This window comes from Diabrotica undecimpunctata, chromosome 6 (assembly GCF_040954645.1).
Source record: "Diabrotica undecimpunctata isolate CICGRU chromosome 6, icDiaUnde3, whole genome shotgun sequence".
Classification (NCBI taxonomy): Eukaryota; Metazoa; Arthropoda; class Insecta; order Coleoptera; family Chrysomelidae; genus Diabrotica; species Diabrotica undecimpunctata.
In genome coordinates, this window is record NC_092808.1 from 125,761,083 (window position 1) to 125,781,628 (window position 20,546).

The following is a 20,546-nucleotide window of genomic DNA, read 5'->3' on the forward strand; positions in this document are numbered from 1 at the left end:
TGTCTTAAGAATGCTCCTCTGTAATGTCTCTTGAATGTCTCTATGACTCCCTGGTCTTTAGCCTGGATTAAGCTTGTGACATTCGGTGGCAAAAATCTGACAATTGTCACCATTTTGTAGATTTTGAGGGCGAGGGCGCATTGTCAACAAGCAACAATGCTTTGATGGGAAGATTTTTTGATTTTAAAAAGGATTTTACACTTGAGACGAATTCATTTTCAAACCATTCTAAAAATAAAGTGGTCGACATCCATGAACTTTTTTGGCTTCTATACCTTAAAATGCCTTTTCGGAAATATATTTTAGTGCTCTTGGTTTTTGTGATTTCCCAATACACATAGACATCAATTGGTGAGTGAAATTAACGGAATTGTTTACGTTTTGCGACAAACATTTACTTTTTATTGACGAAATTATTGAAACTGTCAGCCGTTTCGGTTAAACGATGATTCGGTTAAAAAGGTTTCGGTTAATGGAGATTCTACTGTACAATAAAAAATTTCTTTTTTGCTTTTCCTGTGCATAGTGGTTGAACAATACAACATACTTGCTTTGTTAAGTTTATTTAAGTGATGTGATAAAAAGGTACAACTCTTCCAAGCATCAATTTCTGTATTTTAGTTTCTAAGTATTAGATAGCAGATAGATTTAGATTATTGGGTAAATATTAGGAAATTCTTTGACCCAAAATAGGTATGTAATGTTAAAAATATTGATTGTATTATAGAAAGAAATATACTTTCATCAACCAAAGTCTCTCAGCCAATTTACAAAATTATTATGGATACCTACATTAAATTATTTTTTTAAGGCTAAATATATACAATAATTAAAAAAAGTGTTAATTACAGTATTGTCAGACTATAAATTACAACCAAGAAATGCAACACACTAAAAGAAAGTTGTTTATTGTCTTGATATGTAGAGAATTTCTTCAAATAGAGTTCTCTCTAAATATTTTTGGTGATTGTTTTCAGGTATCTTCATAACAGAGGCTCAATCAATTGCATGTTATTTTATTTAATAGAGAAAGATTTAATTAAATTATTGAGTCTCCCATTTATAGGTTCTATTCAATTTTTATTGTAAAGTGGGACAATGTTAACTAGAAGGCAACCAGTGTAAAGCCACAAATGTCAACCATGGAATAAAATATTTCGGTTTGGCAGTGTTGGTATGTTTTTATAATGTATTTTTTATAATTCAAATATAAAGAGAGAAAGCTTTTAAAAGGAACATTTTGATTATTTTATTTTATGAATTTTGCAATTTTTTAATTTATATAAAACAAGAACGGGTAAATATTTGTTTCTTTTGAGATTAATTGGGCAATCTTGCAACTGGTGGTTTGAGGATTGTCAAATCCTCAAAAAATGCCAAAAAAAAATTCTAATAATTAACTGCAATTATTAATCTTGAAAGGAACAAATATTTTTATTTATATAAACATATTATAAACTACTTAATATTTATATAAACTAAAAAATGGCATAAATGGCAAAAAATTCATAAAATGATATAATCGAAATATTCTTAAAAGCTTTCTCTCTATATTTGAAGCATACAACATATTCATTATAAAAACATGCCAACACTGCCTAACCAAAATATTTTATTCCATGGTTGACATTTGCGGCTATATTCTGGTTGCCTTCTAATTAATGTTGTCTGTAAAGTGTTCTATTTGATGAATTATGAAGTGGGTTATCAGGATGACACGTTCCAGTAATTTGCCAAAGTCTAATTGTTTCACCCACTTTTATATTATTTTTAACAGGACTTTTACAATTAAATTAAACAAACAATTTAAACAATTAATTAAAATTGTCGAACCATATTCTATCATAGGTCTGCATATAATTTTATAAATATTGGCAGCAGCTTCAATCCTAATCCCCTCATTTTTGTATGTTAAGCTTCTAAAGTCTTTTGCTGTAATTATAATTTTTCTTTTTATGCATGATGTGTGGTAGGTGAACTTTAATTTGTTGTCTATTTCTATTCCCAAATATTTAACATATTGGGAGGGTTTAATAATATTTTTACATATGTTTATAGTTGGAGAGTGGTCTCGAATTCTATGGTTAACTATTATTAGTTTATTATTAATCTCCATTTGATGGTCCAAGATATTGTATCATCCACCTGCCTTTGTAATGAGTTAATTCCACTAAATTTTTACCAAAAGGTGTCACAGCGGTATCATCCACAATTTGTAACAAATTACTATTGGTTAGTCCATTTTCACATATTTCACTGCAGTAGAGGTTATACAATAAAGGAGACAGTGGTGAACCATGTGGAACTCCTTGTTGCATTGAAAATGAATATGTTCCATTAATTTTGACTTTACACCTGCATCTTTTAAGAAAATCACCAACAATCAGTAGTAGCGAAGGGGAGTAGTTCATTCTGTGAAGTTTGTATAATAATCATGTATGCCAAACAGAGTCGGAAGCCTTTATATACAAGAAAACTCCGGCAGTGTTGATGATTTTCCTGTAAATCCAAATTGATGTGGTGGAATATGTTGGTTTAATTCTCCATATAATCTTTAATAATTTTCTCAAACATTTTTCCTATTACTGGGAGAAGGGTGATTGGATGGTAATTTTGAGGTAATTTGTGGTTAGTATTAGATTTTGGAAGAATTAATACAATATATGTCTTCCATTCATCTATCATCAGGCAACAAATAATCCATCATACAATAGTCATATATGCTCCTTATTTCCTTTTTTTTATGATTGTTGGAATCTTTGCCTACAGCAGTGTTTTTTCTTTATATAAAGCTTCGTCATATTCATCTTCTGTGATAAACCGAAGGGCAGATCTACCTAAATAACAGAGTCATAGAAAGAGGGTTTTGTCATTAATCCATTTAAAAAGCGTTTCTCAATGGAAATTAAATAAAGTGATAACATTCGATATTGCAATTGGGTATTTCGTTGGCATGTCTTAATCAGCTTTGCGAATTGTTAAAAATAGGTTTGCCAATTTAAAAGCTTCCGGAAATCCATTATCAAGCCCTGAAGGCTTTAACTATTGATATAATTCTTGTACATTTTTTAAAATATAATCTGGATCATTATAAAGAACTGTCAATTCTGTTTTTAACTGTACTGTGTCAAATTTTTGTCCATATAGTATATACAGACACTTTTTTCCTCCTATTGGGTTTGGAGACATAAACATTTACAAAATCTTCTTAGACTTTCAAAATTATTTCGCTCTAATTGCAAAAGTTATGCAATTAATGCAGTACAATATCAAACAAAACTTCTGATTTTGGTAGAATAATCTCAAATAAACTTAAAAAGAAATTAAAATCAAATGCTTGCAATGTAACGTAAAAACCTTTCTAACAAATTCGTGTCTCTCCATCTCATGCCGCTATGTTAGTATGTATTTTTTAACTAGTTTGAGAAGCTCTGAACGAATACAAGAAACAGTCTCAAAGAGTCTACCAGCATGAATCCACCTTGCTGCTACTACTGTGGGCAAACTTTTTGTACGAATTTATCCAAATCAGCAGCCCTTTTGGATGATTTTGAAAAAAATGCAGCAAGCCTCGATAACATTTGAAATAAAATTTTACATTCTTTAATATGTTCCACTGATGTAAAACCAATTTGGGTCTATGTGCATAACAATGAACAAAAATTGCATCTTGATACTTATCTTTAATCAGTTTTTGTAGGTTGTTGTGTTGTCCACTCATTACAGCCGCACCATCGTAAATCTGTGCAATTAGTTTATTTGCACACTGAATCTGATTTAACATACTGAACAAAATTTCCGATAACGGTTCCGCTGAACGCTCTTCACTAACATAAACAAATTTTCAAAAATCTTTCACAAACATCACCGTCGGAGCAAACATATCTAAATGCAACCGAAAGTTGTGCCTGGTTTGAAATATCAGTGCTTTTATCCAATATAACAGCTACAAAACTTGCTTCAGTAATTTCTAACTTAATTTCATCAACCATAAATGTAGATATGGCTTCAATAATATCTTTTTGTACATCACTTGAAACTTCCGAAAAAACGTTGATGTTTCTAGATGTTTGCAAAATTTTTGATCTTTTTTGGCAATTAATAATAATAAAATAACAATAGTTCCCTGTAATTGCCTAGATTGTCAGAGTCATCGCCCTCAAAATGACTCGACAACGCTAATTCTTGTTTGACCAAAATAATACGGCATCTATAAGTGTGCTGACGACATATTTACTTTTTTTTAAACAATATTATGTTTAGAGCAATATTTGCTTTACAAGCTTGGTTAAGGGAACTTTCGATTCTTGTTTTGCCAAGAAACTTCATGTCTCCTTTTTAAAATTCTAAAACTATTGAAATCGTGGACTCCGCCGCTGGTCCACCCATTTTTTTCTATATAAAACAGAAGGTATGGCCATCAATACAGTCTATTTTGTGCAACCACATAACCAAGAATTTTCACTGTACCAACTAAATTTAAAATATCGAACTGCTTTTTTTATTCCTTTTTTAAATTGTTTAAAATAGGTGTTGGTCTTCCATTTTCAATAACCTCCTTTTACTCTTCAAAATTATACAAGGAGAAAGACTTTTCAAGTAGTTCATCGATTACTCACCGACACTCATCCATGTTTAATTACACGCTCACTGTAATAGCAAAGAGGTACTAACGAGTAAGTAACCAAAATAAAAAATGGTAACAAGCCTACTAATATGCACAGCGCGCCCACGCCCTCGCGCTTTCAAATTTTTCAGATACGAGCCGGTCCCGACGGATGACCATCACGCGTATCCACAAATAAAAGTGGTAACAACGTAACGTGCAACCAAGTGCATAAACTCGCCAATATTTTCGTGCGTCTAGTTGGCTATTGGTAAAAGATATAACTGGAATTATTTCACACTAGTCATAAAATATTTATTTTCAAGATTTTCAACTGTTACCAATGCTAATAATGATTACATGGACGCTTCGCCAGTGCCAATACTAAAAGAAGTCAACTGAGTGCCCTTCTACTATCTCTCTCAGTGAAGATCATTCAATACATGTATAAATGTAACGTTTTGTACTTTCACTGAATATTTAGTTTTATATATTTTTTTATTTTATTATAAGAACCATTATTTACCTTTTAGGCAATGGGAAGAACTAATCAGAACGTACACTGGAGAGGATCCACTAGAGAATTATTACAAATACATTTCCTGGATAGAACAGACATACCCAAAACATGGGCACGAAGGCAATTTGGTGCCATTGCTGGAACATTGTCTCACCAAGTTTGAAACTGATCGGCAATATGCAAATGACAGACGTTTCTGTAAGCTTTGGATTAAATATGTAAGTTTGACTTAATGCTTTCATTTCACCCTACTAAATTTATCTCATAAATTTTCAATGTAAGCAGACATTATAGCAATAAAAAAGTTCCCTTTTTTTGTCCTGGTTCAGTGACGAGAATTAAAAATTATGTGAAATGTTTTTTCTTTAATGTTGCAGCAATTTTAATAAAACAATATTGTTGGTACTTACATAATTTGTACAGATATAAAATATTATCATTAGGAACAACCTAACTTCTTTGGAATGGATTAAAACTCCTTGTCAATTGGCGGGTGTTGGAGAAAAGTGGTATAAGTCTAAATTTTAAGTTTCGAGAAAAACGCAATTATAGTTTTTTTAAATTTAATATTGTTATTACGGATACAAATAAGATATTTTCGTTAAACAATTTTTGGAAATGGCTTTGAATTTGTTGGATTAAAATAGATCTACTAGTAAAAAGGACCTAGTTGTACAATTTTTTAAAAAATATATGACTTATATCACTTTTCACAATTATTTATTAAAAAACAAAAGCCCTTCCGGAAGATATAGGAACAAATCTAATTATTAATTATAAATAAAAAAATGTGAAACTGAAAAGTTTTATGTTTACTTAAGGGAATACATTTATAGTCAAATACAACTTAAAAGTTTATTTCATTTTTACAAATTTCAATTTCTGTGTGTACACTCTCCTCGTCACTACTATTTTCATCCTCGGGTAACGTATTTCGTATATCCTCCTTCGTAGTTAATATTCTATAAAAATCATGAAATATTTCTGAAATATAAGGCAATAGCTCTATCAAGTTCTTTTTTTTATCGATGTTTATTGGATTGGGACCTTTATATGACAGAGGAATTTTTATGTTTTTAGGCCACGTATTACCTTTTCTTAAAAAACATACGCTTTTAAATGGTTCGTCTACATTTAAGCTACTTTTGTATTCAAGGACACCAGGATTCTGTGAAAATCTCAACCATTTCATTTGTTTCCACATGACTTTTTCTCCTAAGTTGTTAATTTTTCTTTGTTGAAGGATATTCTTATACAAAGAAGAAAACTCAAGAAAATCCGATCTGCACATTTCAGTAACTAAAAAAGTTCGCTTATTTCCACATAGTCTTACCAAATTCATCCAGTCTCTTGGGTGTTCTATCGAACATGGATATCTTTTCTTTTTTTTTTTCTCTATAATTGCGTGATCTGAATCACACTCCATGTGGCTGTGACCAGGAACAAGAAATTTGTGGTTAATGTATGATAGATTGGGATTCTCTTTTAAAACCATAATGAAAATTGCAGGTAGAAAAGAGTTCTTGTTTTGTCCTGCACACGTATCAGAATATAAGGTGATCTCTTTTATTTCAGGTAAAATATGTGAAATCTGCTTGTATAAGCATGACGCAATCTGATTTGCACCCCGTCCAGCTACGTCCTCATGCCATATAAAACACATTGCTTGATTATCATTAAATCTATGTAATGTTAAATTAAAGGTCCACAACTGCCTTTTATAGAATGCTATTGAAGTCTGAAGATCAGGTGTGGGGAGACACTGTTGCAAATCAAACGTATAAATGATTTTTGATTCATTTGCTAACGCAACATTTTTATCTATACGCTTAGCCTCATAAGCGTTTGATGCTTCTTGTTGGTGATTACCAAGAAGATTTTAAATTTCTTGCATTTTTTGTGCATCTTTAGTTGTTTTCAGGAGCATATGATATTTATCGCATGTAGCGCAGGTATCCTTTTTAGGCTGTTTGATTTTTATTTCCAAGGAATGGAATACTTCTTGATATTTGAATTTCGATACTGGGGTTTTCTTGTGAGGTAGCCATTTTTTGTATTCTTCATACATTCTTGTTAAGGTATAGTAATGAGGAAGATATATCTTTGATGAGTCACGACGACAATAGTGACTCTCATACGTTGGGATTGATCCAATGTGAACTCTTACTAATTGAATATCTTGTTCGGGAGTTTTTGTTAGATGGTGAGGCAAGACCTCGCAAATCATCATGTGGCATTGCAGAAGCTGAAAAAATCTTGCTTTTTGTCACATCGGTTAGAAACAGTTTTGTTTCGTTAAAAGTTTTTAGGAAAGAAGTTTGACAAACTTTAACTAGTAGTTGACCATTTAGTGGTAAAAAATATTTGTGTGACAGAAGCCTATTTTTATGTTTTTTGTTTTCTAATTTACGTTTTGTGGTTTTTGTGGATAAAGACCAATATTCTTTGAAAATTTTCTGTCGTTTTTCTTCAGTTATCCTGTCTTTGCATTTTAAGCGGCAACTTAATAGCTCCTGAATGTCCGTGCTTTTATAACCTTCCCACTTTTCGTGGTGTACGATAACCCAAGGTTTCTGTTCTGCTTTCGTTCCTCACGAATTAGCCTAGTTTCATTTTTTAGCGATTTTCGTCCAGGTTTATTTTTTAAGATTTCTCTCTCTTTGAATTTCTATTGCCGTAACTACTAGTATATCTCAACATATATCATCAGTTTTCAATTTTGGAGTTAAAACATTTGTGATATGTCAACATATAATGTTTTTCCCTATATTTTTTAATGAGAATAGTGATATATTTTTACATATACCTTTATTCACAATCATATTTTACCAATAACTTTTGATATATTTGCACTTGTATCACTATTCACAAATATTAATCATAAAATTGTATAGGGAAGACTATTATAACTAGACTTATTTCAGTTTTCTCTATAATTTTTTTTCCTGTCTGGCAGATAGAGGCAAAACAAATAGTACTAGAATATTTATAACATTTTTCACTATATTAAATGATATTAAAAATACTTATATCATGTAACTCAAACAAATAACACCTGCTTGCCTATTAAATTGACTTATATCACTTCACCCTATCAAAGATACATGCATTTGAAAGTGGTATCTATGTTTAACTCATTTTTTACATTTTTTGACTTATATCACTTTTCCCCAACACCCGCCAATTATTTCAGCTAATATTTACATTTATATATATATATATATTTAGGTCTTGTTTTTAAACTAAATATTCCTTCCACTCCTTGTAGAATAGTCTTTGATTCCTCTATGAAAACTTGTAAAGGACCGTCCTTAAATGAAATTTGTTATAAAGACCCAACATTGAAAAATAATTATAAAATATTACTGAATTTTTGTCTTCTTCCAATCGCAATCGTTGCTGATTTGAAACAAATGTACAGGCAGTTTAAAACTACATTACAAAACAAATGATCCTATTTCTAGTCTTAGGGTAATAAAAATTATGTAATGACGAATCTAAAAATGTTCCTGATGCTATCATCCCAATTTTAAGAGATGTATGTAGACGATTTTATTAGCAGTTTCCCAAATATTTTTGAAGCTATAGTTGCACACACTCAGTGAATTTGTTTTAAAAGAGTGGTTTTAAATTAACCAAATGGATGTCAAACTCGGACCTTCTTTCAACAATACCCGAACCCCTTCAATTTGTCAAAACCAAACCATTTGTCCTCCTCCAAAGTGTTAGGATTGCAATGGGGAGAAAAATGTGATAATTTTAGTTTTGTGTAAAAAATTACCTCATCGACTCATTGTACAAAAATAAACATGCTGTCACTTGTTGCTCGTATGCTTGATCCCTCGGGATCCTATAACCCTCGTTTAAAATTTAGATAAAAAGTCTTTGGACTTTAAAAGTAGATTGTGATAGTGCCAAAATAAATCGAAATAGCATGGAAAAGGTTTCAAACTGAGTTTCATGTCCTGTACAAAATACAAATTCCACGCCGTTTAGTAGTTACAACTAATTCGTCGTTGTATTTTGTAGAATTTTCAGACGCAAGTGCTGTTGGATATACAGTCATTGTTTATTCCAGGGTTGTTAATTGTACATGTCAAGTTAAAGTTACTTTACTGTACTGCCAATCTTAAGTATCGCCAATGTCTAAAATAACTCTTCCTCCATTAGAGCTTTGTGAAGCGCTTCTTCTCTCAAATCTTTTTTCACACGCTATTGAAACTTATTCTTCTAGATATAATATTGATAAAATATTTGCCTGCAGCTTATAAAAGAAATATGGACACAGAAATCCCTCCCCAATTTTTGGAATATTGGAATGCTTTGCACCATACACAAAAAAGGAGATATATTTGAATGCTCTAACCACAGAGGAATTACGCTTCAAAATGCAGCATATCAAATATTTTCCACAATACATAGTATGGCATATGGCCATATGAAGAATGAATAGTAGGAAAATACCAGACTGGTTTCAGAGGTGGTAATTCAACAATTCATCAGATTGCAACAATGAGACAAATTTTAGAAAAACATTGGAATATTGCATAAATACTCATCACATATTTATAGACTACAAAGCAGCATACGAATCTATAAATAGAAGAGATTGTTCAAAGTAACGAAAGGGCTAGGAGTACCAAATCAGTTGGTAAATTTAACAAAACTGACTCTTGGAAAAGTTGAATGTAGAATATGAATTCAGAGGGAACTGTCTGAGCCTTTTAAAACAAATAACGGGCTGCGCTAGAGAGACCCTCTGTACTGTTAAATCTGGCTTTGGAAAAAGTAATATGTATGTCACAAATCACAACCACTGATTTAATATATAATAAATCAGTGCAAATCTTGCAGCTTGCCTATGCTGATGATATCAATATTGTTGGGAGAACGGAAACGCTGTACTATTTAGCACTAAAAGAATCAGTTACAAAAATGGGTTTAATAATAAACACCAGCAAAACTAAGTACATGAAAATAAGCACGCAACCACAAATCCCACGACCACTTGTTATAGAAAACGACGGCATCAAAGCAGAATTTGATAGATATTGATATAAGTTGACAAATATTACCACAGGTAAGCCGCAGAATTTGCACGGCCAATAGATGCTATTTTGGGCTCAATCTCCTTAAATCCTCAATTATATCGAAAAATACAAAGGTAAAATTCTACAAAGCAATAATATCCCAGTCCTAACATATGGTTCAGAAACCTGATGGAGCGGTGAATGACAATGGAGTGTGGAGAAGACGATACAACTTCGAACTTTATAGAATATACCAGGAACCAAGATTTTGACACCCCCCCCCCCCAAATTTAAAAAACAATTTAATTTGTATTATGAGGGGAACGAATTTTCGTGCAAAATTCATGCCCTCAAATGTATCCCCCTACTGCCCCGCATCAACCCCCCGTTTTTTTTTAATAACAAGTGTGGTCGAGTGGCACATTTGAAAGGTATTTTTTTCTCTACACGATAGTCTATTTTTTTTTTTTTAATTTTCGGAATATCTTTGAAGGATAATTTTAACTAATTTATTAGTTTATTTATTTAGCGTATGGACTTTCACAGTACGATAAATATACAAATACAATAATATATACATATATATTAAATATATTATTTAAACACTAAAGGTGACAGAATGAATTACACTAAATATTAATGTCCAATTTACATAGCCATTCAATTGCTTCTGGGGAACATTCCGCAAAGTCCTGGAGGTTTCCACGGTAGGCACGATTCAAGCAGTCTGAAACACAATGGCTTATGGTCTGTCTAGATTGTCCGCAATCGCACTGTGGACTTTCTGCACGACCCCACTTGAACAGCGAATCAGCACATTTACCATATCCGGTACGTATACGATTAAGCCTTGCCCAAGTGGACCGGGGCAGATTTGATCCGATGAAACCCTGAGTTGGGGTGGATATCTTAATATAGTCCGATTTAACTGTTGGCATCCATCTTCTTGTCCATTGCCTATGTATATCATAGGAATTACCAGTTTTTCGGGCAGATCGTATTGGAGGATTTCTAGATCTCAGTCGCTGGTGCTCTTTTGAGATGTCTGGGATATCTTGATGTATTGGTAATTGTACGTTGGCTACAATTTTCTGGTACTCTCTCACTAATGCTGCTGTACGGCGTAGATCTGGTGGAGCAATATTGCTCAGAGGTGGCAGCCATCTCACTGGCGTTGGTTTTATTGTTCCAGTGATTATTCTCATGGTTTGGTTAAGTTGGACATCGATTTTGCTTGTATGTGCACTATTTAGCCATACTGGTGCACAATATTCTGCCACTGAAAAAACCAAAGCTAGAGCAGAGGTCCGAAGAGTATCTGCAGAAGCACTCCAAGTTGTTCCGGCAAGTTTTGATGTTAAGTTATTTCTTGTTCTTAGTTTACCGGCTGTGTTTGTAAGATGACTTTTGAAGGTGAGTGTTCTATCAAGTGTGACGCCTAGATATTTGGGGTTGTTGTTATGTTTGATAGCTGTATCATTTAGAGTTACATTGAGAGTATCGCCCGCAAGTTGATTCGACAGGTGAAAGAGACAGGTTTCAGTTTTGCTTGTGTTAGGACGTAAGCGCCAGTTCTTAAAATAGTTACTTAGTGTAGTTAAGTCCTCGTTTAGAGCTCGTTCTCCTGCTTCTTTACTATTATCTGGGAAGCCAATGGCCAGGTCGTCAGCATAAGCAAATTTTCTTGATTTTGTTTCAGGTATATCTGCTGTATAAAGGTTAAATAATAAAGGAGCTAGCACTGAACCTTGAGGTAAGCCGTTGTTAAGTTTTCTAACGTTACTCTGTGCATCATTCATATATACCTGAAACAGTCTGTTAGTCAGTAGATTGTTTATCAGCTGACAAGTTTTGAGGCAAGGTATGATTTTCATCAGCTTATAAATAAGGCCCTCTCTCCACACAGTGTCATACGCAGCCGTGAGATCTATAAATGTTATGGCAGATTTTTCGCGTCTTTCAAAGCCAGCTTCAATAAATGTAGTTAAGGACAGCACTTGGTCACAGCAACTTCGTCCTCTTCTAAATCCAGCTTGTTCAATTGGTATTGCATCCTCAATGGTGTCACATATTCGGTTATATAAAAGTCGTTCTAGTAATTTATAACAGCAACTGAGTAAGGCAATAGGCCGGTAACTTTCAGGCAGCTTGTTGTCTTTGCCAGGCTTCTGGATTGCGATAATTTTTGTTCTTTTGAATTCTGGGGGTAGCACAGCTGTATTCACAATGTCGCTAAAGAATTTTTTGAGCCACTGTCGTGTTTTTGTACCAGTGTGGACTATAAACTCAGGATACATTCCATCGAAGCCTGCTGCTTTTCCTGTTTTAGTTTGATTAAGCGCTTCGTTTATTTCATCCAATGAGAAGGCACGTGAGTATTCTGATGTTGCGGGAGTATTTGCTTTAAGTTGTTTAAGAGCTCCTTTTATTAGTTGAACACAGTAATTCAGTTGAACACAGTAACAACTAATTTATTAGTTGAACACAGTAATAACAAAAAACATCAAATTTTACTTCCGGTGTCAATAATCAGCATTCTGCCACAATTCTTTGTCGCAACTCTGCAAAATCTGCAGGCGGACTGGCGTATATTTTTGATTTTAGGTATCCCCACAAAAAAAAAATCCAAAGGCGAAACATCCGGTGATCTGGCCGGTCACTCTATTGGACCCCTTCTGCCCATCCAACGCCCTGGAAACGTTGATTTAAAAATTGTCTTACGCGTATATCATCATCCTCTAAAGATTATCCTCAGTTCATCCTCTAAAAGATTATTATCAGATTCCAATGTGTCAGTGATGAGTGGATCAATAACGTTTTCTAACAAATTAAAATATGTAAGTTGTTCCGTTGAGATTTCCTTCAAGAAATAATGGTCCAATAACGTGATTCCCTAAATTGCCAACCCATACATTTAATTTCTGAGGTGTTTGTGTATGTGTCGCCATGAATTCATGAGGATTACTGTTACTCCAATAGCGACCATTATGTCTACTTACTTCACCATTTAAACTTACACTCGTAGGAAAAACACGTATAGTACAACCGATGTTGGTTATTATTTATGATTTCAGTAAATTCTTTACAAAATTGAAGCCGACCATCAGGATCATCTTCGTTTAATTGATGAAGTAATCATATTTTATAAGGGTGAAATTTATTGGATTTTATATTTCGATAAACACTAGATGCTGATACACCAGATGCACGAGATAGTTGTCTGGTAAACTGTCGATTATCCATTTGTAAATGACCCAATACCGCCACTTCAACTGCTTCATTTTGCATTCGGCGGTCTACTTCGTGCTTTGTGTTGTTAACGTCACCTATAGCTTCAAACTTATCAGTTAAATGTTAACGTATTGGTGACTTAAGTTTTTTTCTGGGTGGTTCGTATTAAAGATCCTTGCCGTAGCCTTAGTGTTTTTTGTAAGCCTTTACAATAATCTCTCTAATTAATCAATAGTTGACAAATCTCAAACAAAGGTAACCTGGTAACTCTAAAGAAGATAATTAGGATTTATTATCTTAAAAAAAATTCACATGAAAAGTGATATTTTTACAAAAAGAAAAAATATCTGCAACACAGTGGCATGTTGATATCGATTTCTAGGTGGATTGAATTATTGTATTGGAGGTCACTAAGAACATTTAATTGGTTAATTTGGTAAAATTTTGTTTTTCTTGTTATTACTGGTATAAATTAGTTAAATCCAAAATTACCTTCAAAGTTCTTACGTAAATTAAAAAAAATAAAGTGTCATTTAGAGAAAAAAAATACCTTTTAAATGATGTACCACTCGACCACCCTTGCTATTAAAATAACTGGTGGTTGATGAGGGACAGTAGGGGTTTACATTTAAGGGAATGTATTTTGCATAAAAATTCGTCCCCCTCACAATACAAATTGACGTGTTTTCTTATATTTTGAAGAAACTCTTGGTTTCCGAGTTTCTGGGGCGCTCAAATTTTCGTTGAAACACAGTGTATGCACTTATTTCGCTTTCAAAATATCAACCGTTTCGGAAATATTGGAATAAAATTAAAAGAATGGTGGTCATGTTGCTGGCCGCCTTTTTATTTTTCAAAGTTTAATATTGCCCTATGTGAATCAAATTAAATAACGCTAATACACTCAAAGTTCCCCTACTAACTTTTTAAACTATGCAAGTTGGAAATAATATATGGTGTATTTCAAAACGTTGCTAAATAAATGTGCTAGGTCAATTGTATTTATTTGAAGTAAATTTTTTGCCCCAAACAATATTTGACAGATCGTGTTGTTATGCGATTTTGACCTTAGTATATACATATAGGCATAACCTACTTTATGCATTACTTTTTTGCTAAAATGTTACAAAGAAGAAATATGTAAAAATGGAAAAATATGAAATTCTGAATAATATCTATAATGTTTCTATTATAATAATATAATTTAGTTGTAGATATAGCAATTAGCAGTTCTATTATCTGATGTAGTTTTTGTACAGAGTTGTTATGTTAGCTCCTTCAATACAAAAATTTATATATCTACATATTTTCAGTTTGATTTGCAACCAAAACCGTTGGAATTCTATCACATGATGAAAGCTAAAGGACTTTGTACAGGATGTGCTGATTTTTATAAAGCCTGGGCTTATTATCATGAAGCTGCCGGAGATTTTATAGCCGCAAACAAAGTGTTCGAAGAAGGAAAACGAAATTTAGCACAGCCATTTGATGAACTCGAAAATGCACATCAAAATCTAGTAATAGCAGCTGGTCAACATGTAAGTCTTTCAGTTTTTCCAGTATACTTGTTTATTTACCATTTCTATAGTTTTCAATATATATACCCGTTATTTGCCATATATATATATATATATATATATATATATATATATATATATATATATATATATATATATATAATTTGGATCGCCAACCTTCGAAAGGAGACGGCGCCATGAGAAGATACCCGTAATCTCTTAAAGTATTCAAAATGAGTAGAGAGAAAACAAAATTATAAACGCCTTAACTATTGCTCTGTACAACGCATATAATGGTGCATTTGGACATAATCGAATAATATGAATGTAAGAAAGTACATAAAGTTTATGTTTGGTATAGAATAATCTGAAATTGCAGGTAGTAAATTCTCTAACAAAAATGTTATTGCCAAGTTTGTGCTGTAGATATTTTACCACCGTCTATTGTAATCAGTATCTATTTTATCGTTCTTTATTCACTGTTTTCCGTAGTCCATGTTTGGGGATGTTCACTTCCTCGAGTACGTTTCCATGTGTCAGCTCGAGCAGTACGCATTGTTCCACAACTCATAATTTCATTTGAGTTGTAATTCCTTTGATCTGCTCTTCATTATAAAGCTTAGATCTTCAAAAACATTCCTTGATTCTTCTATTTAAGTCCTCCATCTGCATGTTTAGTTTGCTGAGATTTCTTGTCCTAGGTAAATATATTTATATAGCACCACTATGTTTGTGTCTTCGACAAATCTCAGCACTGACAAATTTTTCAATGTCTAATTTAACCGTTCTTCGGGGGGCATGTAAAGCCTGCTACGTAAGTGACCGATAAGTCATTTTAGGAGCGCTTGAACGACCTGAAAACCCTAACACTAGATCTTAGCCAGAAGGTTACACGAATTTACCTATTGTGTGTCTTCGAACTTAATGTTCAATTTTTTTCTTATAGGTTTATGTCACTACTTAATAATATGTAATCTTTGCTTTGATTATGTTAATAGTTAATTCTACATTTCCGAATTTTTCTTTTAATTCAGTTAACATGAAATACAATTAATTTCTTCTAGCTTTTCTTGATTAATACGTCGTTTACATAAATTAAAATCAGATTCCACTATTTGGAAGAGTGATTTCATCGTTTGAAGGCGGTGAAGTGGGAAGAAACGTGTGAAAATCCAGTGGCGTACACTCACTTTTATTTCAACGTTAATTATATTATGTTTTTTAAATATTATTTGTTCGTACTAAGCCACAATATATTTATTTACAGTTAAACATGTAAATAGATATATTGTGGCTTATTTCCAACATTCTCCCTAAAAATACAGAATGCCACACGCAAAAAGCCATAGAAAAATAAATATAACTATCATTTGTATATTTGAAAACGGTCTCTTTATATAGAGATCGAAACGTCAGTACATTAAACATTTGAATAAATATATTGTAGTTATTCCCAGCATTATTCCTAAAAATACAGAACGCCACAAGCAAATGCTATAGAAAAATAAATATAACTATCATCGGTATATTTGAAAACGATCTCTGGATATAAGGATCGAAACGTCGGTAAATGAAACATATGAATAAATATGATTTATTCCCTACATTCCCCTAAAAATATAGAATGCCACAAAGAAAAGCCAAACAAAAACAAGTAAATTTGAAGAAAGCTTATTAATGCTACCCTGCTGTCGTGGAAATTACGCTAAAACGTCTATTGACGTGACCCGTCGTTAGAGAGTTAAACGATTAATTTTTTTAACAAATTTTAAGACAATTTCCACACCACCCCAGAGGTATGTCTTTTGGTGCGTTACTTTTTTTAAATAGGTGTTCTTTTGGTTTGTGCCCAATCTGTCGATAGAAAGATTATAAAAATTCAAGCATCAAGAAAAAAATTCAACGACCAAGTGTACTGGCTAGCAAACTATTCGATGCTAATGGGAAAGTTCTTAGTTTAAGACACTAAAAATCTTCAGGCTAATGACTGGATTTTAAGGTTATACTGAAATATATTTTGACTAATTTTTATAAATATAACTTTAACATTATTTGTAGATTAAACCAAACAAAACTCCGTACATAACCTTTTCAGTTTTGTCACACTGTTAACTTAAGAATCATTTCTGTTATAGTTGCTGTTTGGTCCTAACGAAAACCATCTAATAGAAAAGAGACAAGCACTTACTTCACTTCATACATACCGATCTGGGCGAGTGTCCAGCGTTCGAGTACCCAGCAGTAACAGCGTGGTAACAGTTCCATCAAACAGTTCATCATCGTCTAGATCAAATATGGTAGTTCACATCCACGAAGACGCTTCGGGAGATGGGGCAGCCGCACTACCCGAAGCTCCACCAATAAGCATAATAGCGGCGGTGAAAAGACAAGAGATCCCAAAGGAAAATACGCTTAAGGCGGGCCCTTGGACAAACATGGTTCCCGTCAAGAAAAGAGTTATTGGCGGTTGTGACGGAAGTGTGGCAGCAGGGTTTACAGGTGAGTTAAATATTTTGATATTCAAGTAGCATTATTCCTCTGGCGCTATTTAAGAATCGATCATCAAATTTCATATTAAGTTTTATTGGCATTATCATTGTGACAATTATCCCTCTAATATAGTTTTTCAAATTATAAAAGAAATAGGAATTAACAACAAAGATCTGGGATAATCGGAAACTTACTGGAATAAAAAAATACGTAAAAATCATGCGTGGCACAAGGCACCATAATAAATGAGGAATGAAACAAAAGACTACAAGGACCTGGCGCGCTCTTGCCAGGAGAGCGCGCATCGGACAGCTAGATCCACTTTCAACCGGTTGACGGCCTTCTTCAAAAGTCAAAATCTGTGTCTTGGTATAAAAAAGAATGCTGCAATGCCATGTCTTCTCTGTTTTGTTTTATGGTGTTTAATCGTGGACCTTGAAAATATGGAAGAAGAAGAACATCCTAGTTAAAGAACCTCAGAAAATAGTTTAACACGATATCTGTGCAGCTTTTCCGCGTTGCTGCACAGTGTTAAGAACCATATTATAATTATAGTAGACATACTATAATTCCACTCCTTTTTACTATGTACTACCATTCATTTGCATAAACCATATTTTTAGACAGAAAAGGACAAATTACACTAAAGTCCTCCTCCTAAGTGCCTTCTCTGTTGAGGTTGGCGATCAATATGGCAAATTTATCTCTGTTCTTGGCTTGATGAATTAATTCATTTCCTCTTGTGTGGGTCCAATCTCTGATGTTTCGTAGCTAAGATTTTTTTCTTTTGTCCTATACCCCTTTTACCTTCACTCTTGCCTTCTAATATTACCTGGAGCTGCTCAAATTCCCTATGGCCTGTGTCCTAGATATGAGTACATAGATATAGTACATGGTAATAAAACTCTCCTAGCATACTTCTTCTTCTTCCTCTTTATAAGCAATTCAGCTTGTTTATTGGCGGATTAATACCTCTATGGAATGTTGTCACTCCATCTTTTACGCGATCGTCCGATACTTCTTCTGCCGATTGGTGACGTATGTCTTACTATTTTGACGACACGGATCTCCCCCATTCTACTTATGTGGTTATTTCATTCTTTTTTCTATTTAGTGTCCATTCCTTTATACACTGTACGTTACATTTTCTTCTAATGTCTTCACTTCTCTTTCGATCTCTCAGCGTATTTCCTGTAGTTCTTTTCAGTACTCTCATCTCTGCCGTTTCCAGTAATCTTTGTGTTGTGGCTGTGTCAGGTTTTACACTGGCTTTTTAAATTCTTGACTTCATCTCAGTGTTAATGTGTCTCTTTAGCCATATAATGTTATTAAAGCATTCTGCCAGTTTATTTGCTTTTTGTACTTGCTCTCTCACTTCTTTGTCCAGGTTCACAACACATCAATTGCTTCAATTGGTGTATGTAAACATCTGACTTTGATTGTGAACTATCTACTTCATATTCTGTTTATATTACTTGTGTATCGGTAAAAACTCAATTTTTTCTCATCTAGTATAATTTGTTTAAATTTACTATAATTTTACTGCCCTGGCACAGTAATCCCAGGCTCCAGGAATGCTAAAACTGCGCTACAGATAAGATAAAGATTGCCAATATATATTACGGATAGGAACATCAAGAATAAGAATAGTTTTTCAAATTGTGTGAAAATCATATTAATTTTCATCAATTCATTTGCATGAACTTATTGCATGATCTGGTTGATTGAGTTACGTCATACATGATTGAGTTACATAACTGCATATTACATAGATATTTTAAATTTTGTCCAATACTACTTTCTAATCAATTTTGACTTTATAATTACCAATTTTTAAGCAAAAAAACTTTCTAATAAATATTACTATTTACAGTACATGAAGATGTTATGGAGGTTTCTAAAGGTATACGTCTCCCTAAAAATTATCCCCAAACCTGCCAAGAAGACTATTCGGAATGGGTTATTAGCATTTGTTACCCTGAACCGCCGAATCCATCATGTATTCCTATGTATCCAAAGCATCGTGTTTATGGAGAACCGAATACAGAGTACAGTATTGAAGAGTTGCGATCATCTAGATATGTTGTAAAACCTAGAATGTCTGAACTCATAGATGACGAAGTTGAGTTTATTGAGGAAATTTTACCAGAAGTAAGGATTTTTCTCTAGATAATTGATACTTTTTTAATTTTTGTTCTTCTTTTTTCTTCTTTTTTAATTTTATATGTGTATGTGACTTTTTATATAAAATTTGTTATATAATTTTTTTAGTACAACTTTAAGGTTATGTCATTAAAGATTTCTGACGTAAAAACCCCACAGCGTTGCCAAAACATCAGAATAGTAAAGAAATATGATGAAATATTAAAATGTCGACTATTGAAAAATACACTAGTCAATAGAGTTGTTAAAATGAAGTAAATACTCAGTTTTAATAAAAAAAAAAATGAAATATAAAAAAGAAAGAAATGCAAGAGAGGGCACCAAAGGCTAATAGTCGGGCTCGGGGTAGAAACTACTTTTGTACGTTATCTCAACTTAAAAAAAAATAAATATAAATGTGAAAACTAATTCTTCGATTATCGAATTATTCAGGTACATCCGCAAGGTAAAGAAAATCCACAGATAATATAAAAATATAATTTTAATATAAAAAAATTTACAATTATGATAGTAATCAAAAATCGATGATAATATAAAAAATGTGTTGATAAGTGACAGGGGAAATTAAAGAATTAATAAAATTAAGCAATAGATTATCAGTAAAGTTTAATCCACACATCCATAGTTTCAAATTGACCCTAACTACACTTACGACACCCACGGTCACAAAGAGTTGAGGCTTGAAGCCTTCGTGGTTTATCTCAAAATAAAAAAAAGCTAAATGATAATATATGATCTGAAAGAGTTGATATCACATTCTAACAGAAAGTAAATTATATATTCAACTGATGAAAATTAAAATATAGTAAGACTGAGCAAGACATCTATACTAAAAAGAATAGTAAATTAAAAAAAAAACATTTAGTCACCTTCATGATAATTTCAATCACTCTCATCACTGCCTTCGTTGTTTGGTTTAATTATAATGAGGCCTACTTCCAGTCTATCAAATATTCTTTCTCTTTCGTAACATTTTGTTATTTCTTTTT

The 20,546-nt window shown here is 32.8% G+C and overlaps 1 protein-coding gene and 1 pseudogene across 1 annotated transcript in view; one reads left to right on the forward strand and one right to left on the reverse strand.

Moving 5' to 3' along the window:
* Positions 1-20,546, forward strand: part of LOC140443836 (uncharacterized) — a 60,096-nt gene that overhangs the window by 9,355 nt on the left and 30,195 nt on the right. The window contains exons 3-6 of the mRNA XM_072535310.1: positions 5,140-5,344; positions 14,701-14,925; positions 17,040-17,403; positions 19,268-19,545. Coding sequence (XP_072391411.1) covers positions 5,140-5,344; positions 14,701-14,925; positions 17,040-17,403; positions 19,268-19,545 — 1,072 coding nt within the window. The remainder of the gene's footprint in view (positions 1-5,139; positions 5,345-14,700; positions 14,926-17,039; positions 17,404-19,267; positions 19,546-20,546) is intronic.
* LOC140443219 (uncharacterized) lies at positions 5,974-9,192 on the reverse strand (annotated as a pseudogene).